This window comes from Dermacentor silvarum, chromosome 1 (genome assembly GCF_013339745.2).
Source record: "Dermacentor silvarum isolate Dsil-2018 chromosome 1, BIME_Dsil_1.4, whole genome shotgun sequence".
In the NCBI taxonomy this organism is placed as follows: Eukaryota; Metazoa; Arthropoda; class Arachnida; order Ixodida; family Ixodidae; genus Dermacentor; species Dermacentor silvarum.
This window is the reverse complement of record NC_051154.1, coordinates 399,308,103-399,336,048: the sequence shown is the minus strand read 5'-3', so window position 1 is coordinate 399,336,048 and position 27,946 is coordinate 399,308,103. Positions and strand designations below refer to the sequence as shown.

At 44.4% G+C, this 27,946-nt stretch overlaps 1 protein-coding gene and 1 long non-coding RNA gene across 2 annotated transcripts; both read left to right on the top strand.

The window, feature by feature from the left end:
- LOC119446672 (uncharacterized) lies at nucleotides 1-27,946 on the top strand. The gene is made up of 11 exons (XM_049660691.1): nucleotides 1-837; nucleotides 3,166-3,357; nucleotides 5,147-5,311; nucleotides 5,717-5,791; nucleotides 24,924-25,001; nucleotides 25,090-25,143; nucleotides 25,210-25,278; nucleotides 25,350-25,406; nucleotides 25,490-25,552; nucleotides 27,123-27,286; nucleotides 27,585-27,946. Exons 1-10 carry the CDS (start codon nucleotides 819-821, stop codon nucleotides 27,260-27,262), a joined length of 912 nt encoding a protein of 303 aa, XP_049516648.1. The 5' UTR covers nucleotides 1-818; the 3' UTR covers nucleotides 27,263-27,286; nucleotides 27,585-27,946.
- On the top strand, nucleotides 8,608-9,623 carry LOC119437542 (uncharacterized). Its single transcript, XR_007465166.1, has 3 exons — nucleotides 8,608-8,726; nucleotides 8,811-8,974; nucleotides 9,273-9,623. It is a non-coding gene; the product is annotated as an uncharacterized LOC119437542 (long non-coding RNA).

Genomic DNA, 27,946 nt, shown 5'->3' with positions numbered 1-27,946 from the left:
GTCCAGGATACTGAGATACTCCATAGCACCTCATACACCCTTTGCTGAGATCCTGGAGAAGCTGGCTCAAGAGTGCAGTGTGGGAACATCTCAAGTGATGCTCCTTACAAAGGAGCAACCTGTGCAGCCCGAGGACACACCACAGAGCCTCGCTTTGTCAGCAGCAGATATCCTTGAATGAATCATCAGGAAGTATGGGGAGCCTTCAAGCAAAGCAGCAAAGAACATGATCACATTGAAGTTCCAGTCCCAGACAACACTCGATGTCCTGAGGACGTCCTCAAATGGTGCAAACGTCCTCGCACTTTTCTCGGTGTCCGTGGGACGTACTGAGGACGACACTAGCTGGATTGACCCAAAAACGTCCTATTGCATACTTTCTGGGGACAACGAATTGTCCTGAAAATGACTTAATAGGGACGATCAGAGCATGCATGTGCACTGCTTGCTTGAAATACGATTTCTCACTCTTCTTAGTAGGCAGATGTAAACTCGAAAAATAATACGCTACACTTCCGTTTGCAATACCTTCACCGCTTGATTGTTAAAAAGTGTTTAAAGTGTTCTTTCTCGCAGGCGTGTAAATGCTCCGCGCATCCACAACAAATTATAAGCCGTCAATTTAAAATTGCGTTTGGCTTTTAAATTCACGTAGAAAAAAGAACGTGCGCTATTCAATATTTTTGCAATATCCGCCGCGGCGCGCAGTTCGCCGCTCGCCGCTATAAGAATAGCAAACTTTCACCAACTCTTTCACCTATGCGCTTCCGTTCTAGACAGTCTATTAGCCAAGTGATTCCAAGCTACCGATTGTCAAGATGGCGTCTCGCAGTGAAGGTGAGTGTGAGTCGTGTGAGCAAATCCCCCTTTGTGTTATTGTCTGATAGTTCACATTACTTGAAATGTTTGGCTACGAGAATCGTAGACTTCGACGAGAAGTAAACCGCCGTGTGGATGGGTGCATCAGTTTGCTTAGTGACTGTCCTTTGAACCAACGTCAAGAGCTTACGGTGAATTGTTTTGCGCCAGATCAACGTGTCCCTAGCGTGGACGGCGAAGAAATCGACGTCTGTGTGTGATCCGTGCCCCGACCGTGAACAAGTTAACGTGCTGTCCTCATTAAGTACATCGGAAGGCTGCCAGCGCAGAAGTTATGTGCAAACGTCTGGTGTTAATGACAGCGTGGTGCAAGGTGGTGCATCAGATGGCGAGGACACTGTGTCAGACTTCCGGGGCAGGTTGCAGGCTTGGGCGGTTGAATCGCAATCGTCCCACGTTGCAGTGACATCGCTGTTTGGAGTGCTTCGCTCCCATGGATGTTTGGCTTCGCTCCCATTGTCAGCGCGAGCCCTTCTGCAAACACCAAGAAAGTCGCTCAGCATTCTTGATCTCGCAGGGGGAAAGTACCATCATTTCGGCCTTGAGATAGGACTACGGCGAACCCTGCAGGACTGTGAACACATGCCCAGTGAACTGAGGCTTACTTTTAATATTGACGGACTGCCCCTAACAAAGAGCTCGAAAGGGCAGTTCTGGACTATCCTTGGCCGCATTAATTTGCTGGACAAACCTCCCTTTGTTGTTGGCTGTTTTTACTGTGACAGCAAGCCAAAGGACGCAAATGAATTCTTGCGGCGTTTCGTCAATGAATTGAAACTTCTAATGACATCAGGCATTGTCTTTGGCACATTGGAGATCCCTGTTGCACTACATGCACTTATATGCGACGCACCTGCCAAAGCTTTCGCCCTTTCTATAGCAGCTGCACGAAATGTGTGGTTCAGGGTGAATACTGCCAAAGCAGAGTGTGCTTCCCAAATCTCACTGCAGAAAGGAGAACTGATGCTAGTTTTCGTTTCAAAATGCAACAGCGGCACCACACACCACAGCATTTTGGAAGAGCTGCCAATGGACATGGTGAAAGATGTGCCTCTTGACTATATGCATCTTGTTTGTCTGGGTGTGGTACATAAGTGCGCAATGAGCTGTCGGAGCGAAATTTAAAAATTGCTAAATATGTCCCTTCTGATTTCAATAGAAGGCCACGAAGCTTGTCAGAGCTGGACCGATGGAAGGCCACTGAATTTTGATTTTTTTTTTGTTGTATGGAGGACCAGTCGTGCTGTCATCACTGATTCCTTCACATATGTACAAGAACTTCCTTGCTTTGCATGTAGCCATCAAAGTGCTTGCAACACCCACTGCTAGTGTGAGTGAAGTTGAATATGCTGGCAAAGTTTTGAAGTAATTTGTTGAGTCATTTATTACTGCATATGGCAAGGAGCATGTATCACATAATGTGCATGGCCTGTGTCATCTGGCAAGTGATGTCAAGCATCTTGGACCATTGGACACCTGGAGTGCCTTTCCTTTTGAAAATTTCATGTCCACATTGAAAAGATTGCTCAGAAAGTCAGGGAATCTCTTGAGCAGCTCTGTAACAGGCTGTCAGAGCAAGGTAATACTTTGAAGGTCCGTAACAGTGATGAACGCGAGTCATTTAAGGGGGAACAAGACTCTGGACCACTTATTGCTCCGTGCAGAGGCCCGCAGTTCAAAAAAGTCACATTGCCTAAGGGAATTTTTCTTGCTGCTGACAGGAGGAGCAGTTGTTGTAAACTCAGTGATGGGTCAATTATTGTTGTAGATAACTTCGCCCATTATCAATCTGGTGCACCCTGCGTCATTGGGAGGAAATACCTGCAGCTGGGGGAACTTTATTCAATGCCATATGCCCATCCTCGATGCTGGGAATTTTTGTAGCATCACAGCTCTCTAGCCTGCGGTCATGGCCACTTCACAACATATCGCAGAAATGTCTTAGAACTATTTTTAAAAACAGACTGTTATTTTTTCACTGTTGCATGCAATAGTACAGACCTAACTTGCAGTGCTTCACATTTAAACAGCGTGAAAAGACAGCGACAAGTAGCACATACACAGTGGACCAGTGCTGTATTACCACTATTACCAAGTTGGTAGTACAGCACTGGTCCTGTGTGTATGTGTTCCTTGTTGCCGTCTTTTCATGCTGTTTCAACTTGAAGTATGTCGCACCAGCTTGCCTAAACAGAAGTACTCCTAAGTCGCAGTGCTTGTTCAGCATTTGCTTTGTCACCCTATAAATCTATGTATATAAATCATTCTTTTTCTTTCTTGTATAAGGTGGGCAATACGTCATTGCCGAATTTCCTGAAGAAAATAATTCGGTCGCCATCATCCATAGCAAATGGTTGATTGGCAACAGCCACTGCATGTGGCCGCCAGAGATGAGACATGTGGATAGTCTCCTTAGAGTTCAAGCAGCTCTAGGCCCAGACTGGCACCGAGAGAGCTGCATTGTGCTTCGAAAGTTTGGTAATGCTGGCCATCATATTAGTTCGTTTCATTTTGCATATAGATACTTTGTACATTTAGCACTTGTAGGTTCATCATACTCTGTGTAGCCCATGTGGTTCTATAAGATGTTGCTTGTGGAGAAGTCTCCTTTTTTTCTTTATTGCAATATTATATATGCAGTGCTGAGATAAGTTGAAGCAACTTGTTTTTCATTCATTTGCTGTATAGTGCTACTGTTGTGTTAAGCATCTGCAGCGTATTTCACATTGTTTGTATTTTTATTGCACTTGTTTTGGTCCTTCCCCCTACAATAATGTCCATGAAGTTGCTGTAGTAATCTGCATAAATAAATAAGATTGCAGGAACAAGGCCAGCTGGATTGCAATGCGAGTGTAAGGCCACTCAGGATCCCAGCTGTACCTGCTCTGCGTCGCTTGACGCTACTTGCTGAACTGTTGAATACACCCCTTTACAATTATGTTAGCTTTTTTATCGTTCTAATGAGTTTCCTGATATCAGCTTTATTTACAGGTATCTTAATTACAAGAACAGGATTTGTTTATGAAGCGGTTAGCCCCAGGTACAAGATATTGCATGTTCTGTTTGCATGAACTGTTTAGTCGGCTTTTTCATACAATGCATGTTTTCATTATTTAGTGTTGAGCTTGGCCAATTCTTAAGTACATGTTGTGGGAGAAAGCATTCCAGTTAACTTGGTTTGAGACATTCCTTGATAACAAAATTTACCGAGTGATATCTCAGAGGCTAACGACTAACGTCATGGTGACAACCAACGGGTGCACGCATTGTCTGCTTAGTTGCTTTTTAGAGGCTGCTAACAGTAACCTATGCAATTACCAGCCCTGCGGTTTTTCCAAGATGGCTTTAATAGTATATGCGACCTGTGATCACTAAATAGAGTGATTGATTTCTTGATTTATTTGCGAGAAAGGAGGTGCATGTATGCAGGAATGCAGCTAATTGTCCTTCAAAATAATTGCCTCTATCATTATGCAATTTGAGAACACGTGTAGAAGTCTTGCATAGTTTGGGCAAAGTCAGCCTGTGGGATACGGTTCAGTTTAGCGTTCATGTTGCATTGAAGGTTGGCTATGTTCAAAAACCATTGTCCTTTTAAGTGTTTCTTCAAGCAGGGGAAAAGGAAATAATCAGCAGGGGCCTTGTTTCCATACACCTGACACATCATGTCGCAACATTCCTTTGGCGTCTTCCCAAGTTTGAATTTCACACTCGTATGTTGCTCCATTTCACCCAAAACAGTGTCGCTGCACTACACCTAACTGCCCCGTCTGCACATTGAACCACAGGGCTTCGCGAACAATGATTGACAGGCCTAGAGCTTTACTGACTGTCAACCAGTAGTATCAACTGCATCACACACCAGCAATTCATTCACCATATTTATTGATCGAAGTTTGCACTACTCGGAAAAAAATTATGTTGCATTTAGCTTTTACGCGTGCAAATTAAAAAAAAACATACGCACACAGCTGTTTTACTTTTGTGATAGGCAATTCCGTTTGGTTTGTTTTATGGAACGTATTGGTGAGATATTTTAATCATATATACTTTAAAAAATGAAGTATCAACGGTCTTGTCTTTATGATCTTGATGAAAAACTTTTGAAGTAGAGAAAGAGCATAAGGCTCTTTGTTATATACTGCTAGCCGGAAATAAAGTGTTATTAATCGATATTATCAAAAACACGCAAATGTTATTGCTGCCTGCAGCCGCAGAAATATATTCTATATTTTCTTCATATGATTGCAACACTGTGGCCTTTCAGACACCTATGCTGAAGCACGACTGCGCCTACCGAAGGCCTCAGGGTCTTCTGGCCTCAGCAGTCACGAAAGTGACTATGGCAAGGGCAAAAGGAAAAAAAAAGCAACGAGGAAGCTCTCCTCAGCAGATGAGGAAATACCATCACCACCTGCATCTATGATTAAAAGTATGTGCACTCATTCTGCATATCTCTTGCTGATGCACCTTAAAACACCTGGGCCTGGATTGAAGCTCATTTTATATTAAGAAATATTCTTTGCAACATGCTTTTCCTTTTGTACTCTGAATCTGAACTGGAATCTTCATCTGGAATGAACTAATGCATTCCTGGTGTATTTTTCATGCTGTGTTAATGGGCACCTTGCATACATTTACGCAGGTTTAACATGTTTTTTGCAAAACCTAATTTCCTTGTTATAGCTATGGGTGCTAGTTCGTAGTCTGGAAAGATTAACCACTGTAAGTGAGCAACATTTGAAGTTGCGAAGGAATAGCATTGTAGGAGTTTAGAGCGTGTGCTATTTTTACACTTGAACTTCATGTGTCTCACCTGTGTCTTTCGTTTGTGCAGGAGCAAAATATATCACCCAACCACAGAGGCCCACAAAAGAGCCACTGCGTGATTTGCCACCACCGACACACACTGGTAAAGTTTCCACTGTTGTATGCATGTGTATTGTGCCACCATAAACTTGCAATAACAAATGCACATGCTTTGAGTAAAATACATGCAGCTTTTCAAGGCCCAAAAAGCAAGCAGCATAGCTGTAACTTCAAACCACTGTGTATACTGAGAGCTAATTACAAAGGTTCAGACATGCCTTGGGTGTTTTGGTTTGAAATTTATAACTCATTGCTATCATGAATCTGGTTTCTGCTGTTTGAAATAAATGCTTAGTCATTGATAGTATCAATGCATAAAGTGCTACTAGCATGTGTGTAGCATTTTATTATTTCAGTTACATTTAAAAAAAGTGAAAGTGTTTGAAGGTATCTTGCATCCCATCACTACAAAAATGAATCGTTCAACACAGTACACATCTCGTAAGTAAGGTGCGAATCACTTCTATCTGCTTCATGTGTATTTTGTGGTTTTGACTTGGGTATCTGTGTCATTCTGTATATCCTTTTTGTTTTTCCTCCAAATACATATCCCCTTTGCCCTCCTTTTTCTTCCACGCTTAAATTTGCCTTATTCTCAAGGCATAAGCATGTTTTGGGTCAGGATCTGACGGGCAAATGTTTCAGCAGCCATTTACAATACAGGTTACCATTTTCGCACTTGATTGTGCTGTATAAAATGTTACAGCACATTTTAAACCTCATAAAAGCGTCATGCCACCGCTCAGGACCCTCATAATTTTAGCGTGACCTCTACATTTAAAGACAGTTTTGTAACCAGTTATGATGGCTGATCTATTAGTTGTGAAATCAGTCACTAGTAAATGTTATTCTTTATGTATGTGTCGCAGAAGATGACTGGGCCTATGACATTGCATGGGAGACCCCACCACTGCCACAAAGGGCTGTCAGCCAGTTTGACCACTGTCGTAAGTACAGTACCAGAAACCATTTTTAAAACAAGTCAACATTTTTTAAACCTCATATGTGAAATTTTTGGGTTTGCTTATGTTCCAGAAGAAAGCAAAGTGCGGCATTTAAGTCCCGCACCACATCTTCAAAATACACGTGAGTTTGGATACAACCAGTGCATGTAAAGGTCATGCTATAAATACGTTCCACATTTCATTACAGGGTGTACAGATAGTCCTATTAGCCGGCCATCGCGGGTTGCGGATTGAACTTTGCCCAGAGGACACAATGTAAGATTGATTAGTTCAGAACACTGCCGAACTCCCTGCTTGATTTAATTTCTTTTTACATGTGTGGATAGCAGCTAATGGACCTGACCCAACTAGTAGAGGCACCACGACGCCTGGCTCCCATTCAGGTCAGCATTAAATTTGTTTTCTTTATATATTTCGGTTGCTTTTAAATTTAAGTTTACAGTATTGATGCATTCGTGTCTTCCAGCTCCTCGATCTAAAAAGGTTGAACTTTTGTCAAGCCACCCAGTTGGCAGCAAAAGGCCTCCTGGTATGTATATGTGGGACTGGAACTGCACCCTGAGAACTGCAATCTTCATTCACATGTCTTCATTCACTGCAATCTTCATTCGCAGTAGAGTGCTTTGGTCCAGTAGTGTTTTGGTCCAAAGTAAGGTGTTTGTGTGCTAACAAGCTGCCAAGACATCTTTTTGTGGAAATGAGTGGTTGGCTGGGTTCAGTGTGGCTTCACTTCTGATCATGTAGCAAGTAGCACATTAACTGCAGAGTGATATGAATAGCATGATTGCTGAATTCTTTCGTACTTCTCCGCTTGTGTCCCTGCCTGACCGAGCTACAACTCTACGACGATGCTCTCACGACGGCGTTCATCGTCGGCCTGCAGCGGTTCTCCTGCGAATACCAGACCCTCTACTGTCTCGAACGGCTCCCACTACACACGAACGTTGGCAGTCATAGTGGCCTCTCTGGACGGCAGGAACTTCCGTCCGACCTCGATCGCATGCTAGCCTTGCTGCCGGCGTTACGAAGAGCTTGCACGGACGACTACAGGTTGCGGCTACACTTCGAGAACCGCGCGCCGTGGGTCGACCTGCGGTGGGGCATGTGTATGGTCTGCTTTGCGGAGTACCCGAAGATAGACGCGTTGCAAGAAGAAATGTGGCGTAACCTACATTATTCTAAGTAGCAGATTGCATAGACAGTCGTTGCAGAAGTCATGCGCATGTGTAGTGACGTAATGGCGTGACACTGCAGCTTTAAAGTTCGCACAGAGGAAGGTATTATACCAACGTGCACGAACTGCTCCTGCGTGATATGCCTTCTTCAAAGTTCCCAGATAAGGTGGAGCGCGATGGAACGCACGTGTATGGCTGCTCAGTAACCTCAACTGTTGAACTCGGCGCGGAAAATAAACCGATGTCCTGAGATGCTGATACAGTGTGAATACGTACAGTGTGCCCGATGGGAACAAGCTGATTGAAGCCTGTGCGAAAAATATGTGTCTGCGGTTCAAGAACTACAAGGACAGAGATGAACAGGCGATTAACAATGGTAAAGCAAGGAGTGTAGCTTAAGTGAACTTACCGACGAGGAGAATGTCGTCATCAAGGCAGCAACTGCCTTTTCTTTTTCTCCGAGAGCAGTTGCTGCCAAAGCCATGTTTTTGCTGCTTCTGCGTTCCCGCGCATTAAGTTGTAACTGGGGCCTCCAGCTGCCATCTACTAGTTTCCTGGTTCCAGACACATGACCAAAACAAAGGGTTCATAAACCCTTTGTTTTGGTCCTACGTTTCAGAATTTGAGTACCAAGTCTGTACAATGCTCCAGACTATAATGATAAGAGTAGAGGAGCAAGGAAGGCAGCTGGATGCATGCAATTCAGAGACGACTCTGCAGTGAACTGCCAGAACTATCTACCAAAGAATATGTTGTCGAAAGGCCATTCGTAGACTGTGAAGAATTTGAAGAGTTTGACAGTAAACTGGGAGTGGATGCAGCCTTGAAGGCACGGCTGGTATGGCACATTCCTACCCAAAAGCTTTTGATTAGCTAATGTGGAGAGGCTGCATGTTACTAATGATCTGTTACATTTTTATAGCTTCATCAGTTATCTGGAATTGGTGGGTCTACCATTGGCGCGGCCACAAGACGGATTCTACAGCTGTTGCTGACCCATCAACTGGCTGTACAGTACAGCTGGGCAGGGCAAAAGGGCAAAAGAAAGTTTATGGCCCTTAATACGGCGGAGCTCATATTTAGTAAGTGTCACAATAACTTCCACATCTAGTAAAATGTGCTCTGCTGCCATGGTATAGTGCAGCATAAGCATTTCATTTTACATCAATGTTTTGCGGTGCAACAAGCACAGAAGCTTGCATAATATAGTATTGTGACAATTCTGGCATGCCATTTGTTCTGGTATTGCTTTTGCGTGAACTCATCATTGAACATACCATATCAGTAATACAATACCTTTCAGTCACCAGCTGAAAAAAACACTTGTAAAGATATTTTAACATGTGAAACAGCATGTGTTCATAATTACAAAATATTTCAGGAGCGGTGAAGCAAGGCTTTTCGATGCCAAAAGGAGCGAGGTTGAGGGGACAATAAAAGTGTGGCTTCGGCATTCTGGTGAAAAGCTGCGAAAAATGCAATCAAAGGCTTCAAGCACTCGGCCTGACAGTAAGTGTTTTCATAGTAGCCTACTGCACGTGTAATTGTTGACAGAACCAGCCTATGAGACTCTCAAAGTGTAGCGTCGTCTAGCTGGTAACAGTGTGTGATGCCTCTTGCATGTTTGAATTGTTTCATAAAATTTGAAATTTGCTGGAGAAGTTCGGGCAAAAACATCAGCACAGCTGTTTGCGCATTTGTGTTGTACTACATCACTATATATACTACCTCCCTATTTTTTTTTCTACGTCCTCCCTCTGACTACTCTGAAGAGTGCAGAAGCTGCACTCGCTGCAAATTTTCACTTGAAAAATAAATGAATTTTCTGCACAGACTTTGTTTTAGCAGCTGGTATAGCCATGGAACCAGCCTTTACGGCACCTCTGCGTTGCTTGTCGCAGTGCTTATGCGAACAAAGATGCACGTAAAAAAAACCTTGAAAGTAGACCAAGTAGTAATGCCACAGCAATATTTACAATGTATAGTGCTGAACCAGCTCCACGAAGTGTTGTTCTCAAAACATACTGAAAAAGTCCCGAAGAGCTGTTTTGAGGACGTCCTGAGGATGTTATGAGTACGGACAACGGGACTGGTTGAGTACCACTCTAGTACTTTTAGAGGACATCCTGAGGACATCATAATGTCCTCAAGGTGACGTACTGAGGACATCCTGAGGATGTGATTGCGTTGTCTGGGGTGCGCCAACAAATGCAGCACAGAAAGCATTGAAACAGCTCTGGATGAGCCCTTGCAAGTAGGAGCCAGAGTGTTTGCGGAGAAACTGGGTCTTCCTTTCTCCAAGCTTGTGAGCAAGAACCTGTAGCTTAGGGCAATAACCCAGTGAGCAAGAACCTTGTAGCTTAGGGACTTAGCAAGCATGTGTAACATGCACTTTAGTTACTGTGTGATGTCTGCGTCCTTCTGTTTTGTATAGTTTATTATAGAGTGCTTAGTCCTAATATGTTATCTACCAACCTAAACGTCTACGGCTCCATCCTTCACCGCACGTCAACAAACGTGACGGTCCGCAATCATCTCACTACAGTTACTTATCTGCAGACACGATCTGGAGACATCCGACGTCATAGGTCAGTCGGAAAATGTTACTTCTTTCGAAAGGACTTTTGCCACTGACGAACGTCATGATACGTTGCGGAGACTGTCTCTGCGCGTTGACGTGCCAGATTTGCAAGATTGCAAGAAGCTGCACATGAATTAACAATGCAAAGCTGCGCCTATGCGAAGCGATACTTTTGAGTCAAATACATACCACATTCTTTCTTTACTTGCACATGAGCTAGCTACTGGTAAAAACCACGTGCTGCAGTGCATTTTTTTCTAGGTTCCAGCAAGTTGAAAGTAGCTGACGTCAGCTGTCGTCCACGGTAAATGTGGGGGACCGCAGCATTAAAGCTATGATCAAAGCTTTCTTTAGAAGCACAAAAGGGCCTATTTTTCAGCTGCAGTGACCGGCGCTGCGTGCCACCCGAGACTGTGGATCTAGCTGGAACCTCTTCCAGCCAAATTCCAGCTGGCAGTTCTTGCAGCTGGAATTAACAGAACTACTAAAGAAACGGGCTTTAACGGAACTAAAGAAACGCGCACCAAATCAAGTCATTGGTGATGATGTGTGGTCTCTCATGGCGGAAGGGCCAGGTATGGCCAAAGCGCGCCTGTCAGTGTTTGGGAGTTTGCAGTGGAGCGAGGAATTCTGAGAAGTAAATGAGGCGTAGCTGTAAAAGGGCTTAAAAATAGTCGCTTTAGAGCGCGTAAAATATACATGTACTAAGATCATGGCGATGACTAACGAGCTGTCCTGTGAGAATGTAGAATGCATTGAGAAAGAATGATACAATATTCAGGAATTGGCAAGAAGCACTACTGCCTACACAGAGACCTTGAACCGCAAGGGCCTGGACGCATGTGCTATAAAGAATTACTATCACAGTGGCATCCTCTGGAGAGAGGATGCGCTACAAACTTATTGGGCTAATCACATGCAGGACCACACCCTCCAAGAAATCAACGACTGCTTTTGCATTAAAAAGCGCTTCTTTACCAAGAAATATGATGGGATGAAGAGGGACATGATACCCGTACGCTTGAGGAAAATACTTTCTATCTGATTCGGCTTCCCGACACTCCAGGAGGACGTGGAGGACGGTCAGCCTCTCGCCACATCTACCACAGGTTGGTGGTTCATCGCTAGTCAGCGAAAAACTGTGGTTGCCATATGTGTGTCCTATTCTGAGACAACAAAATAGGGCATCAATTCGTTGAGCTTCTTATTAGTTTCGCCGTCCCACAAGCGTTGCCAGGAGCTTCGAAGTTTCTTTCGCAAGAAAAGCTTCAGATCTGTGCATCAGTAGTATTAATAGCTTGCGATGTAATTGACGTGGCCATTTGATCTGCTAGCACATTGCCTTCGATGCCGCTATCTATGGCCAGGCACCCAGCATAAAATGACAAGCTGGTTTGATATGTACGCTCTACACAGAACGTAATACAGCTCAATTAGAACAAGATTTTTCCGTTTACAGAGCGATTTCAGGGGCTTACAACGCTTTGAGAATCTGTAAACTCGTCTCCAGCTGCAGTACACCGGATAGCAAAAAGAATGGACTAACCGCTGCATAAGACACCCCGACATGTGTCTTGGAAGCGTCTGTGTAAAAAAAACTGTGTACATGAGTACTTGGATTGGAGTTCTAAGAAGTGCATTTTAATGTGTGCCTTTGGTGCGTGTTCAGTGACCTCTACAAACGATGTGACAATCTCTGAGCTGCCACTGCCACGGCGGTAAGTTTCACTGGAGCCATAGGGCACTGCTCAAGAACTGGAACACCCATTTCCTCACTAAGGTTTTTTACAAGCAAAGAGAACAGCTTTCTCGCTGCAGGTCAGCTATGACAGAGTGTTGCAGTGGTCACATCGTTTATTGTTGAATGATAAGGACATTTGATGTTTGCGTATATGCTCAGATAATATGTAAAACTGCTATATGATTGCTGGAGATGAAGTGACCATTGATTCAACTCCATGTAAAGGCTCTGGATCAGACTTGTCCTGAAAGCACCCACCAGTCGCGAGACAGATACCCAAGTGGTGAACGATGTCTAGGATTTTTAATGCACTTGGCTTTGAAGAATGATAAACTATAGACCTGTAATCAAGGCATGAGAGGACAAACTTGTGCTCGCTGCGCACAGAGAGCGCGTCTCCTTATATTTCAATAGTTGAGACTGGCGTTACGCCTCTCTTGTTTGTAAGAGTACGCAAGTGCTCTTCTGGGCGTGTAAAACCATTTTCATCTGCCCATTTGGACAATCTGTTATTGCAAGCTGCTTTTGTCGTTCGCAGATGGCAATAGTGTATGACTTGAAGGCTATTTGCACGTCGTCGACATAAACGGAATAAAACACTGTGCGTGGAATGACTGTATGTTCATTTTTACAATAAGTAGCATGCAACTTAGCACGCCCTCTTGCGGTGCACCGGTCTCTTGGGTGAAGGAACTACACAGAGCATTACCCACTCTTACGCAGAATGTGTGATTAGAGAGATAACTTTCGATTGTGTTTAAATGTTGCCACGGACACCCATCGCTGAAAGATCTCGGAGGATTCCGTAGTGCCATGTCGTATCGTAAGCCTTTTTTCTAGGTCCAGAAATACTGAGAGACAGAACTGGTTATGTATAAAAGCATCTCTAATGAAGATTCAATGCGAACAAGGTGGTCTGTTGTGGACATACCTTCCCTGAAACCACATTGGAAGGGGTCTAAGGAATTTGCCACTTTCAAGCACACAGATCAAGTGCCGGTTTATCATTTTTTCGAATGACTTGCAAATACAGCTTGTCAATGCTATTGGTTTATAACTAGTGGCTAAGGATGGGTCCTTGCCTTGTTTATGTATAGGGATGATCACACTTTCCTTCCATGAAGATGGTATGTAACCAGCTGCATACATGGGATTGAAAAGCCTTAATAGTGTTTTCGGGGGGCAGGCGCTTAATCATTTGGCGAGTTGTTGCAACCGTTTAGATATGTCTCATTTGCGTTCGAGGGGCTGTCGCCCTGCACGTTCTTTGAACTTAAAGAAGTGTTCTCTGTAGTGTGAACACTGGAAATGTGTTCAAAATGTTCACCCAGGTAGTCAGCCTGATTTTCCAGGCTATCATCTTCTTTCTTTATTTACCAAGGGGAGTGATTTTGTGTGACGTCCTTTTAATGTGTTTACTCCTGTTCTACACTTTTCTCTCGTCCGTATAGGAATTTATACTGCAAAGATACTGCTCCCAACTCTGTCTTAGCACATTGACGTGTTCTTCTGCCTTGGTATTTTGCCTGTTTGAAATTGATGAGGTTTTTGGCAGCTGGCGAGTCGCGAAGCGATCCTCAAGCCTTGTTTTGTTGTTTCCGAGCCTTTCTGCAATCGTCATTCCACCATGGGATGCAACGCTTTTTGGCTAGCCCGTTATTCTGTTGAATGAATTTTGTGGCAGCCTCTATTATGAAGCAGCCTCTATTATGAAACCTGTCAAGTAAGCCACAGCATCGTCTATGTTAAAACCAGCAATGTCATCCTGAGCTAAATATGTTATATCTCCGAAGAGAACCCAGTTTGCTGACTCAACCGCTCATCGGGGAAAATGTGAGAGCATTCAGTCTGTTTTGTTACATTTATGACTATTGGCAAGTGCTCACTTCCGTAGGGGTTCTTAATAACGTTCCAATCAAGGTAAGGCATTAGTGTACTGGATAGTATACTCAAGTTTATTGAGGAGTAGGTTTTGTGAGCAACGCTATAATACGTCGGCTCCTTCTTATTGAGTAGACAGACATGCATCCGAGGAAAAAAAACTTTTCCATTAAACGCCCTCTTCCATCACAATGGCTGTCTCCCCACGAAGTGTTGCAACTGGATCCAGCTGGAACACGTTCCAGTTGGGAGACATTCCAGCTGTATTATGGAACCGGAAATTTCCTCCAGCTGGATTTTTTCCAGCTGCCATCCCAGCTAGAAAAGTCTCCAGCTGCATTATTTCCAGCTGCCTTACCAGCAAGAAAAGACTCCATCCAGCTGGATGAAATTTCCGGTTCCATAATCCAGCTGAAGTGAAAACTTTTTCACGTGAGCAGACCACAAAACTGATAGGAAAGCAGGCGCCGTTGCTATAGCAACGAGACCCGAGCTTTTTTCTTTAAGCTTGCCTCGCCCCGCACCTTTGCTCCTTCGGTTTGTTGGGCCCGCCTCTCTCCTCCACAGTTCTTCCTAACGCCCCTTGGTAATGCCCCTCGTTGCCCGCGAGACCAGCGTTCCCCTAGCGGGATCCGCGAGAACTGCGCGACAGAAAAACGGTAGGTGCACCCTCCATTAATTACGTCCCTTCTCACGCGGTGGTTCGCGCTGCCTTGTGTGTAGAGAGAGGGTGTCTGATTACCGAGCCTAGCATCGCGCAACATGGGCCATCACAAGGTGCTCACCGTTGCCAAAGAAGTCTATCGGAAAGCCATACGTGCCCTGCTGCAGCCCGCGCGAGACGAGCCGTTGAAGCCCTGTTTTGACAGAGGGAACAGATTCTGCTACACGGTATGCTGATGCTGTGGCTTTACCGACAAAATACATGCAGCTTTTCAAGGCCCAAAAAGCAAGCAGCATAGCTGTAATTTCAAACCACTGTGTATACTGAGAGCTAATTACAAAGGTTCAGACATGCCTTGGGTGTTTTGGTTTGAAATTTATAACTCATTGCTATCATGAATCTGGTTTCTGCTGTTTGAAATAAATGCTTAGTCATTGATAGTATCGATGCATAAAGTGCTACTAGCATGTGTGTAGCATTTTATTATTTCAGTTACATTTAAAAAAAGTGAAAGTGTTTGAAGGTATCTTGCATCCCATCACTACAAAAATGAATCGTTCAACACAGTACACATCTCGTAAGTAAGGTGCGAATCACTTCTATCTGCTTCATGTGTATTTTGTGGTTTTGACTTGGGTATCTGTGTCATTCTGTATATCCTTTTTGTTTTTCCTCCAAATACATATCCCCTTTGCCCTCCTTTTTCTTCCACGCTTAAATTTGCCTTATTCTCAAGGCATAAGCATGTTTTGGGTCAGGATCTGACGGGCAAATGTTTCAGCAGCCATTTACAATACAGGTTACCATTTTCGCACTTGATTTTGCTGTATAAAATGTTACAGCACATTTTAAACCTCATAAAAGCGTCATGCCACCGCTCAGGACCCTCATAATTTTAGCGTGACCTCTACATTTAAAGACAGTTTTGTAACCAGTTATGATGGCTGATCTATTAGTTGTGAAATCAGTCACTAGTAAATGTTATTCTTTATGTATGTGTCGCAGAAGATGACTGGGCCTATGACATTGCATGGGAGACCCCACCACTGCCACAAAGGGCTGTCAGCCAGTTTGACCACTGTCGTAAGTACAGTACCAGAAACCATTTTTAAAACAAGTCAACATTTTTTAAACCTCATATGTGAAATTTTTGGGTTTGCTTATGTTCCAGAAGAAAGCAAAGTGCGACATTTTTCAAGTCCCGCACCACATCTTCAAAATACACGTGAGTTTGGATACAACCAGTGCATGTAAAGGTCATGCTATAAATACGTTCCACATTTCATTACAGGGTGTACAGATAGTCCTATTAGCCGGCCATCGCGGGATTGCGGATTGAACTTTGCCCAGAGGACACAATGTAAGATTGATTAGTTCAGAACACTGCCGAACTCCCTGCTTGATTTAATTTCTTTTTACATGTGTGGATAGCAGCTAATGGACCTGACCCAACTAGTAGAGGCACCACGACGCCTGGCTCCCATTCAGGTCAGCATTAAATTTGTTTTCTTTATATATTTCGGTTGCTTTTAAATTTAAGTTTACAGTATTGGTGCATTCGTGTCTTCCAGCTCCTCGATCTAAAAAGGTTGAACTTTTGTCAAGCCACCCAGTTGGCAGCAAAAGGCCTCCTGGTATGTATATGTGGGACTGGAACTGCACCCTGAGAACTGCAATCTTCATTCACATGTCTTCATTCACTGCAATCTTCATTCGCAGTAGAGTGCTTTGGTCCAGTAGTGTTTTGGTCCAAAGTAAGGTGTTTGTGTGCTAACAAGCTGCCAAGACATCTTTTTGTGGAAATGAGTGGTTGGCTGGGTTCAGTGTGGCTTCACTTCTGATCATGTAGCAAGTAGCACATTAACTGCAGAGTGATATGAATAGCATGATTGCTGAATTCTTTCGTACTTCTCCGCTCGTGTCCCTGCCTGACCGAGCTACAACTCTACGACGATGCCCTCACGACGGCGTTCATCGTCGGCCTGCAGCGGTTCTCCTGCGAATACCAGACCCTCTACTGTCTCGAACGGCTCACACTACACACGAACGTTGGCAGTCGTAGTGGCCTCTCTGGACGGCAGGAACTTCCGTCCGACCTCGATCGCATGCTAGCCTTGCTGCCGGCGTTACGAAGAGCTTGCACGGACGACTACAGGTTGCGGCTACACTTCGAGAACCGCGCGCCGTGGGTCGACCTGCGGTGGGGCATGTGTATGGTCTGCTTTGCGGAGTACCCGAAGATAGACGCGTTGCAAGAAGAAATGTGGCGTAACCTACATTATTCTAAGTAGCAGATTGCATAGACAGTCGTTGCAGAAGTCATGCGCATGTGTAGTGACGTAATGGCGTGACGCTGCAGCTTTAAAGTTCGCACAGAGGAAGGTATTATACCAACGCGCACGAACTGCTCCTGCGTGATATGCCTTCTTCAAAGTTCCCAGATAAGGCGGAGCGCGATGGAACGCACGTGTATGGCTGCTCAGTAACCTCAACTGTTGAACTCGGCGCGGAAAATAAACCGATGTCCTGAGATGCTGATACAGTGTGAATACGTACAGTGTGCCCGATGGGAACAAGCTGATTGAAGCCTGTGCGGGAAATATCTGTGTCTGCGGTTCAAGAACTACAAGGACAGAGATGAACAGGCGATTAACAATGGTAAAGCAAGGAGTGTAGCTTAAGTGAACTTACCGACGAGGAGAATGTCGTCATCAAGGCAGCAACTGCCTTTTCTTTTTCTCCGAGAGCAGTTGCTGCCAAAGCCATGTTTTTGCTGCTTCTGCGTTCCCGCGCATTAAGTTGTAACTGGGGCCTCCAGCTGCCATCTACTAGTTTCCTGGTTCCAGACACATGACCAAAACAAAGGGTTCATAAACCCTTTGTTTTGGTCCTACGTTTCAGAATTTGAGTACCAAGTCTGTACAATGCTCCAGACTATAATGATAAGAGTAGAGGAGCAAGGAAGGCAGCTGGATGCATGCAATTCAGAGACGACTCTGCAGTGAACTGCCAGAACTATCTACCAAAGAATATGTTGTCGAAAGGCCATTCGTAGACTGTGAAGAATTTGAAGAGTTTGACAGTAAACTGGGAGTGGATGCAGCCTTGAAGGCACGGCTGGTATGGCACATTCCTACCCAAAAGCTTTTGATTAGCTAATGTGGAGAGGCTGCATGTTACTAATGATCTGTTACATTTTTATAGCTTCATCAGTTATCTGGAATTGGTGGGTCTACCATTGGCGCGGCCACAAGACGGATTCTACAGCTGTTGCTGACCCATCAACTGGCTGTACAGTACAGCTGGGCAGGGCAAAAGGGCAAAAGAAAGTTTATGGCCCTTAATACGGCGGAGCTCATATTTAGTAAGTGTCACAATAACTTCCACATCTAGTAAAATGTGCTCTGCTGCCATGGTATAGTGCAGCATAAGCATTTCATTTTACATCAATGTTTTGCGGTGCAACAAGCACAGAAGCTTGCATAATATAGTATTGTGACAATTCTGGCATGCCATTTGTTCTGGTATTGCTTTTGCGTGAACTCATCATTGAACATACCATATCAGTAATACAATACCTTTCAGTCACCAGCTGAAAAAAACACTTGTAAAGATATTTTAACATGTGAAACAGCATGTGTTCATAATTACAAAATATTTCAGGAGCGGTGAAGCAAGGCTTTTCGATGCCAAAAGGAGCGAGGTTGAGGGGACAATAAAAGTGTGGCTTCGACATTCTGGTGAAAAGCTGCGAAAAATGCAATCAAAGGCTTCAAGCACTCGGCCTGACAGTAAGTGTTTTCATAGTAGCCTACTGCACGTGTAATTGTTGACAGAACCAGCCTATGAGACTCTCAAAGTGTAGCGTCGTCTAGCTGGTAACAGTGTGTGATGCCTCTTGCATGTTTGAATTGTTTCATAAAATTTGAAATTTGCTGGAGAAGTTCGGGCAAAAACATCAGCACAGCTGTTTGCGCATTTGTGTTGTACTACATCACTATATATACTACCTCCCTATTTTTTTTTCTACGTCCTCCCTCTGACTACTCTGAAGAGTGCAGAAGCTGCACTCGCTGCAAATTTTCACTTGAAAAATAAATGAATTTTCTGCACAGACTTTGTTTTAGCAGCTGGTATAGCCATGGAACCGCCTTTACGGCACCTCTGCGTTGCTTGTCGCAGTGCTTATGCGAACAAAGATGCACGTAAAAAAAACCTTGAAAGTAGACCAAGTAGTAATGCCACAGCAATTTACAATGTATAGTGCTGAACCAGCTCCACGAAGTGTTGTTCTCAAAACATACTGAAAAAGTCCCGAAGAGCTGTTTTGAGGACGTCCTGAGGATGTTATGAGTACGGACAACGGGACTGGTTGAGTACCACTCTAGTACTTTTAGAGGACATCCTGAGGACATCATAATGTCCTCAAGGTGACGTACTGAGGACATCCTGAGGATGTGATTGCGTTGTCTGGGGTGCGCCAACAAATGCAGCACAGAAAGCATTGAAACAGCTCTGGATGAGCCCTTGCAAGTAGGAGCCAGAGTGTTTGCGGAGAAACTGGGTCTTCCTTTCTCCAAGCTTGTGAGCAAGAACCTGTAGCTTAGGGCAATAACCCAGTGAGCAAGAACCTTGTAGCTTAGGGACTTAGCAAGCATGTGTAACATGCACTTTAGTTACTGTGTGATGTCTGCGTCCTTCTGTTTTGTATAGTTTATTATAGAGTGCTTAGTCCTAATATGTTATCTACCAACCTAAACGTCTACGGCTCCATCCTTCACCGCACGTCAACAAACGTGACGGTCCGCAATCATCTCACTACAGTTACTTATCTGCAGACACGATCTGGAGACATCCGACGTCATAGGTCAGTCGGAAAATGTTACTTCTTTCGAAAGGACTTTTGCCACTGACGAACGTCATGATACGTTGCGGAGACTGTCTCTGCGCGTTGACGTGCCAGATTTGCAAGATTGCAAGAAGCTGCACATGAATTAACAATGCAAAGCTGCGCCTATGCGAAGCGATACTTTTGAGTCAAATACATACCACATTCTTTCTTTACTTGCACATGAGCTAGCTACTGGTAAAAACCACGTGCTGCAGTGCATTTTTTTCTAGGTTCCAGCAAGTTGAAAGTAGCTGACGTCAGCTGTCGTCCACGGTAAATGTGGGGGACCGCAGCATTAAAGCTATGATCAAAGCTTTCTTTAGAAGCACAAAAGGGCCTATTTTTCAGCTGCAGTGACCGGCGCTGCGTGCCACCCGAGACTGTGGATCTAGCTGGAACCTCTTCCAGCCAAATTCCAGCTGGCAGTTCTTGCAGCTGGAATTAACAGAACTACTAAAGAAACGGGCTTTAACGGAACTAAAGAAACGCGCACCAAATCAAGTCATTGGTGATGATGTGTGGTCTCTCATGGCGGAAGGGCCAGGTATGGCCAAAGCGCGCCTGTCAGTGTTTGGGAGTTTGCAGTGGAGCGAGGAATTCTGAGAAGTAAATGAGGCGTAGCTGTAAAAGGGCTTAAAAATAGTCGCTTTAGAGCGCGTAAAATATACATGTACTAAGATCATGGCGATGACTAACGAGCTGTCCTGTGAGAATGTAGAATGCATTGAGAAAGAATGATACAATATTCAGGAATTGGCAAGAAGCACTACTGCCTACACAGAGACCTTGAACCGCAAGGGCCTGGACGCATGTGCTATAAAGAATTACTATCACAGTGGCATCCTCTGGAGAGAGGATGCGCTACAAACTTATTGGGCTAATCACATGCAGGACCACACCCTCCAAGAAATCAACGACTGCTTTTGCATTAAAAAGCGCTTCTTTACCAAGAAATATGATGGGATGAAGAGGGACATGATACCCGTACGCTTGAGGAAAATACTTTCTATCTGATTCGGCTTCCCGACACTCCAGGAGGACGTGGAGGACGGTCAGCCTCTCGCCACATCTACCACAGGTTGGTGGTTCATCGCTAGTCAGCGAAAAACTGTGGTTGCCATATGTGTGTCCTATTCTGAGACAACAAAATAGGGCATCAATTCGTTGAGCTTCTTATTAGTTTCGCCGTCCCACAAGCGTTGCCAGGAGCTTCGAAGTTTCTTTCGCAAGGAAAGCTTCAGATCTGTGCATCAGTAGTATTAATAGCTTGCGATGTAATTGACGTGGCCATTTGATCTGCTAGCACATTGCCTTCGATGCCGCTATCTATGGCCAGGCACCCAGCATAAAATGACAAGCTGGTTTGATATGTACGCTCTACACAGAACGTAATACAGCTCAATTAGAACAAGATTTTTCCGTTTACAGAGCGATTTCAGGGGCTTACAACGCTTTGAGAATCTGTAAACTCGTCTCCAGCTGCAGTACACCGGATAGCAAAAAGAATGGACTAACCGCTGCATAAGACACCCCGACATGTGTCTTGGAAGCGTCTGTGTAAAAAAAACTGTGTACATGAGTACTTGGATTGGAGTTCTAAGAAGTGCATTTTAATGTGTGCCTTTGGTGCGTGTTCAGTGACCTCTACAAACGATGTGACAATCTCTGAGCTGCCACTGCCACGGCGGTAAGTTTCACTGGAGCCATAGGGCACTGCTCAAGAACTGGAACACCCATTTCCTCACTAAGGTTTTTTACAAGCAAAGAGAACAGCTTTCTCGCTGCAGGTCAGCTATGAAAGAGTGTTGCAGTGGTCACATCGTTTATTGTTGAATGATAAGGACATTTGATGTTTGCGTATATGCTCAGATAATACGTAAAACTGCTATATGATTGCTGGAGATGAAGTGACCATTGATTCAACTCCATGTAAAGGCTCTGGATCAGACTTGTCCTGAAAGCACCCACCAGTCGCGAGACAGATACCCAAGTGGTGAACGATGTCTAGGATTTTTAATGCACTTGGCTTTGAAGAATGATAAACTATAGACCTGTAATCAAGGCATGAGAGGACAAACTTGTGCTCGCTGCGCACAGAGAGCGCGTCTCCTTATATTTCAATAGTTGAGACTGGCGTTACGCCTCTCTTGTTTGTAAGAGTACGCAAGTGCTCTTCTGGGCGTGTAAAACCATTTTCATCTGCCCATTTGGACTAATCTGTTATTGCAAGCTGCTTTTGTCGTTCGCAGATGGCAATAGTGTATGACTTGAAGGCTATTTGCACGTCGTCGACATAAACGGAATAAAACACTGTGCGTGGAATGACTGTATGTTCATTTTTACAATAAGTAGCATGCAACTTAGCACGCCCTCTTGCGGTGCACCGGTCTCTTGGGTGAAGGAACTACACAGAGCATTACCCACTCTTACGCAGAATGTGTGATTAGAGAGATAACTTTCGATTGTGTTTAAATGTTGCCACGGACACCCATCGCTGAAAGATCTCGGAGGATTCCGTAGTGCCATGTCGTATCGTAAGCCTTTTTTCTAGGTCCAGAAATACTGAGAGACAGAACTGGTTATGTATAAAAGCATCTCTAATGAAGATTCAATGCGAACAAGGTGGTCTGTTGTGGACATACCTTCCCTGAAACCACATTGGAAGGGGTCTAAGGAATTTGCCACTTTCAAGCACACAGATCAAGTGCCGGTTTATCATTTTTTCGAATGACTTGCAAATACAGCTTGTCAATGCTATTGGTTTATAACTAGTGGCTAAGGATGGGTCCTTGCCTTGTTTATGTATAGGGATGATCACACTTTCCTTCCATGAAGATGGTATGTAACCAGCTGCATACATGGGATTGAAAAGCCTTAATAGTGTTTTCGGGGGGCAGGCGCTTAATCATTTGGCGAGTTGTTGCAACCGTTTAGATATGTCTCATTTGCGTTCGAGGGGCTGTCGCCCTGCACGTTCTTTGAACTTAAAGAAGTGTTCTCTGTAGTGTGAACACTGGAAATGTGTTCAAAATGTTCACCCAGGTAAGTCAGCCTGATTTTCCAGGCTATCATCTTCTTTCTTTATTTACCAAGGGGAGTGATTTTGTGTGACGTCCTTTTAATGTGTTTACTCCTGTTCTACACTTTTCTCTCGTCCGTATAGGAATTTATACTGCAAAGATACTGCTCCCAACTCTGTCTTAGCACATTGACGTGTTCTTCTGCCATTGGTATTTTGCCTGTTTGAAATTGATGAGGTTTTTGGCAGCTGGCGAGTCGCGAAGCGATCCTCAAGCCTTGTTTTGTTGTTTCCGAGCCTTTCTGCAATCGTCATTCCACCATGGGATGCAACGCTTTTTGGCTAGCCCGTTATTCTGTTGAATGAATTTTGTGGCAGCCTCTATTATGAAGCAGCCTCTATTATGAAACCTGTCAAGTAAGCCACAGCATCGTCTATGTTAAAACCAGCAATGTCATCCTGAGCTAAATATGTTATATCTCCGAAGAGAACCCAGTTTGCTGACTCAACCGCTCATCGGGGAAAATGTGAGAGCATTCAGTCTGTTTTGTTACATTTATGACTATTGGCAAGTGCTCACTTCCGTAGGGGTTCTTAATAACGTTCCAATCAAGGTAAGGCATTAGTGTACTGGATAGTATACTCAAGTTTATTGAGGAGTAGGTTTTGTGAGCAACGCTATAATACGTCGGCTCCTTCTTATTGAGTAGACAGACATGCATCCGAGGAAAAAAAACTTTTCCATTAAACGCCCTCTTCCATCACAATGGCTGTCTCCCCACGAAGTGTTGCAACTGGATCCAGCTGGAACACGTTCCAGTTGGGAGACATTCCAGCTGTATTATGGAACCGGAAATTTCCTCCAGCTGGATTTTTTCCAGCTGCCATCCCAGCTAGAAAAGTCTCCAGCTGCATTATTTCCAGCTGCCTTACCAGCAAGAAAAGACTCCATCCAGCTGGATGAAATTTCCGGTTCCATAATCCAGCTGAAGTGAAAACTTTTTCACGTGAGCAGACCACAAAACTGATAGGAAAGCAGGCGCCGTTGCTATAGCAACGAGACCCGAGCTTTTTTCTTTAAGCTTGCCTCGCCCCGCACCTTTGCTCCTTCGGTTTGTTGGGCCCGCCTCTCTCCTCCACAGTTCTTCCTAACGCCCCTTGGTAATGCCCCTCGTTGCCCGCGAGACCAGCGTTCCCCTAGCGGGATCCGCGAGAACTGCGCGACAGAAAAACGGTAGGTGCACCCTCCATTAATTACGTCCCTTCTCACGCGGTGGTTCGCGCTGCCTTGTGTGTAGAGAGAGGGTGTCTGATTACCGAGCCTAGCATCGCGCAACATGGGCCATCACAAGGTGCTCACCGTTGCCAAAGAAGTCTATCGGAAAGCCATACGTGCCCTGCTGCAGCCCGCGCGAGACGAGCCGTTGAAGCCCTGTTTTGACAGAGGGAACAGATTCTGCTACACGGTATGCTGATGCTGTGGCTTTACCGACAATGCTTTACCGACAAAATACATGCAGCTTTTCAAGGCCCAAAAAGCAAGCAGCATAGCTGTAATTTCAAACCACTGTGTATACTGAGAGCTAATTACAAAGGTTCAGACATGCCTTGGGTGTTTTGGTTTGAAATTTATAACTCATTGCTATCATGAATCTGGTTTCTGCTGTTTGAAATAAATGCTTAGTCATTGATAGTATCGATGCATAAAGTGCTACTAGCATGTGTGTAGCATTTTATTATTTCAGTTACATTTAAAAAAAGTGAAAGTGTTTGAAGGTATCTTGCATCCCATCACTACAAAAATGAATCGTTCAACACAGTACACATCTCGTAAGTAAGGTGCGAATCACTTCTATCTGCTTCATGTGTATTTTGTGGTTTTGACTTGGGTATCTGTGTCATTCTGTATATCCTTTTTGTTTTTCCTCCAAATACATATCCCCTTTGCCCTCCTTTTTCTTCCACGCTTAAATTTGCCTTATTCTCAAGGCATAAGCATGTTTTGGGTCAGGATCTGACAGGCAAATGTTTCAGCAGCCATTTACAATACAGGTTACCATTTTCGCACTTGATTGTGCTGTATAAAATGTTACAGCACATTTTAAACCTCATAAAAGCGTCATGCCACCGCTCAGGACCCTCATAATTTTAGCGTGACCTCTACATTTAAAGACAGTTTTGTAACCAGTTATGATGGCTGATCTATTAGTTGTGAAATCAGTCACTAGTAAATGTTATTCTTTATGTATGTGTCGCAGAAGATGACTGGGCCTATGACATTGCATGGGAGACCCCACCACTGCCACAAAGGGCTGTCAGCCAGTTTGACCACTGTCGTAAGTACAGTACCAGAAACCATTTTTAAAACAAGTCAACATTTTTTAAACCTCATATGTGAAATTTTTGGGTTTGCTTATGTTCCAGAAGAAAGCAAAGTGCGGCATTTTTCAAGTCCCGCACCACATCTTCAAAATACACGTGAGTTTGGATACAACCAGTGCATGTAAAGGTCATGCTATAAATACGTTCCACATTTCATTACAGGGTGTACAGATAGTCCTATTAGCCGGCCATCGCGGGATTGCGGATTGAACTTTGCCCAGAGGACACAATGTAAGATTGATTAGTTCAGAACACTGCCGAACTCCCTGCTTGATTTAATTTCTTTTTACATGTGTGGATAGCAGCTAATGGACCTGACCCAACTAGTAGAGGCACCACGACGCCTGGCTCCCATTCAGGTCAGCATTAAATTTGTTTTCTTTATATATTTCGGTTGCTTTTAAATTTAAGTTTACAGTATTGGTGCATTCGTGTCTTCCAGCTCCTCGATCTAAAAAGGTTGAACTTTTGTCAAGCCACCCAGTTGGCAGCAAAAGGCCTCCTGGTATGTATATGTGGGACTGGAACTGCACCCTGAGAACTGCAATCTTCATTCACATGTCTTCATTCACTGCAATCTTCATTCGCAGTAGAGTGCTTTGGTCCAGTAGTGTTTTGGTCCAAAGTAAGGTGTTTGTGTGCTAACAAGCTGCCAAGACATCTTTTTGTGGAAATGAGTGGTTGGCTGGGTTCAGTGTGGCTTCACTTCTGATCATGTAGCAAGTAGCACATTAACTGCAGAGTGATATGAATAGCATGATTGCTGAATTCTTTCGTACTTCTCCGCTCGTGTCCCTGCCTGACCGAGCTACAACTCTACGACGATGCCCTCACGACGGCGTTCATCGTCGGCCTGCAGCGGTTCTCCTGCGAATACCAGACCCTCTACTGTCTCGAACGGCTCACACTACACACGAACGTTGGCAGTCGTAGTGGCCTCTCTGGACGGCAGGAACTTCCGTCCGACCTCGATCGCATGCTAGCCTTGCTGCCGGCGTTACGAAGAGCTTGCACGGACGACTACAGGTTGCGGCTACACTTCGAGAACCGCGCGCCGTGGGTCGACCTGCGGTGGGGCATGTGTATGGTCTGCTTTGCGGAGTACCCGAAGATAGACGCGTTGCAAGAAGAAATGTGGCGTAACCTACATTATTCTAAGTAGCAGATTGCATAGACAGTCGTTGCAGAAGTCATGCGCATGTGTAGTGACGTAATGGCGTGACGCTGCAGCTTTAAAGTTCGCACAGAGGAAGGTATTATACCAACGTGCACGAACTGCTCCTGCGTGATATGCCTTCTTCAAAGTTCCCAGATAAGGCGGAGCGCGATGGAACGCACGTGTATGGCTGCTCAGTAACCTCAACTGTTGAACTCGGCGGGGAAATTAACCGATGTCCTGAGATGCTGATACAGTGTGAATACGTACAGTGTGCCCGATGGGAACAAGCTGATTGAAGCCTGTGCGGGAAATATCTGTGTCTGCGGTTCAAGAACTACAAGGACAGAGATGAACAGGCGATTAACAATGGTAAAGCAAGGAGTGTAGCTTAAGTGAACTTACCGACGAGGAGAATGTCATCATCAAGGCAGCAACTGCCTTTTCTTTTTCTCCGAGAGCAGTTGCTGCCAAAGCCATGTTTTTGCTGCTTCTGCGTTTCCCGCGCATTAAGTTGTAACTGGGGCCTCCAGCTGCCATCTACTAGTTTCCTGGTTCCAGACACATGACCAAAACAAAGGGTTCATAAACCCTTTGTTTTGGTCCTACGTTTCAGAATTTGAGTACCAAGTCTGTACAATGCTCCAGACTATAATGATAAGAGTAGAGGAGCAAGGAAGGCAGCTGGATGCATGCAATTCAGAGACGACTCTGCAGTGAACTGCCAGAACTATCTACCAAAGAATATGTTGTCGAAAGGCCATTCGTAGACTGTGAAGAATTTGAAGAGTTTGACAGTAAACTGGGAGTGGATGCAGCCTTGAAGGCACGGCTGGTATGGCACATTCCTACCCAAAAGCTTTTGATTAGCTAATGTGGAGAGGCTGCATGTTACTAATGATCTGTTACATTTTTATAGCTTCATCAGTTATCTGGAATTGGTGGGTCTACCATTGGCGCGGCCACAAGACGGATTCTACAGCTGTTGCTGACCCATCAACTGGCTGTACAGTACAGCTGGGCAGGGCAAAAGGGCAAAAGAAAGTTTATGGCCCTTAATACGGCGGAGCTCATATTTAGTAAGTGTCACAATAACTTCCACATCTAGTAAAATGTGCTCTGCTGCCATGGTATAGTGCAGCATAAGCATTTCATTTTACATCAATGTTTTGCGGTGCAACAAGCACAGAAGCTTGCATAATATAGTATTGTGACAATTCTGGCATGCCATTTGTTCTGGTATTGCTTTTGCGTGAACTCATCATTGAACATACCATATCAGTAATACAATACCTTTCAGTCACCAGCTGAAAAAAACACTTGTAAAGATATTTTAACATGTGAAACAGCATGTGTTCATAATTACAAAATATTTCAGGAGCGGTGAAGCAAGGCTTTTCGATGCCAAAAGGAGCGAGGTTGAGGGGACAATAAAAGTGTGGCTTCGGCATTCTGGTGAAAAGCTGCGAAAAATGCAATCAAAGGCTTCAAGCACTCGGCCTGACAGTAAGTGTTTTCATAGTAGCCTACTGCACGTGTAATTGTTGACAGAACCAGCCTATGAGACTCTCAAAGTGTAGCGTCGTCTAGCTGGTAACAGTGTGTGATGCCTCTTGCATGTTTGAATTGTTTCATAAAATTTGAAATTTGCTGGAGAAGTTCGGGCAAAAACATCAGCACAGCTGTTTGCGCATTTGTGTTGTACTACATCACTATATATACTACCTCCCTATTTTTTTTTCT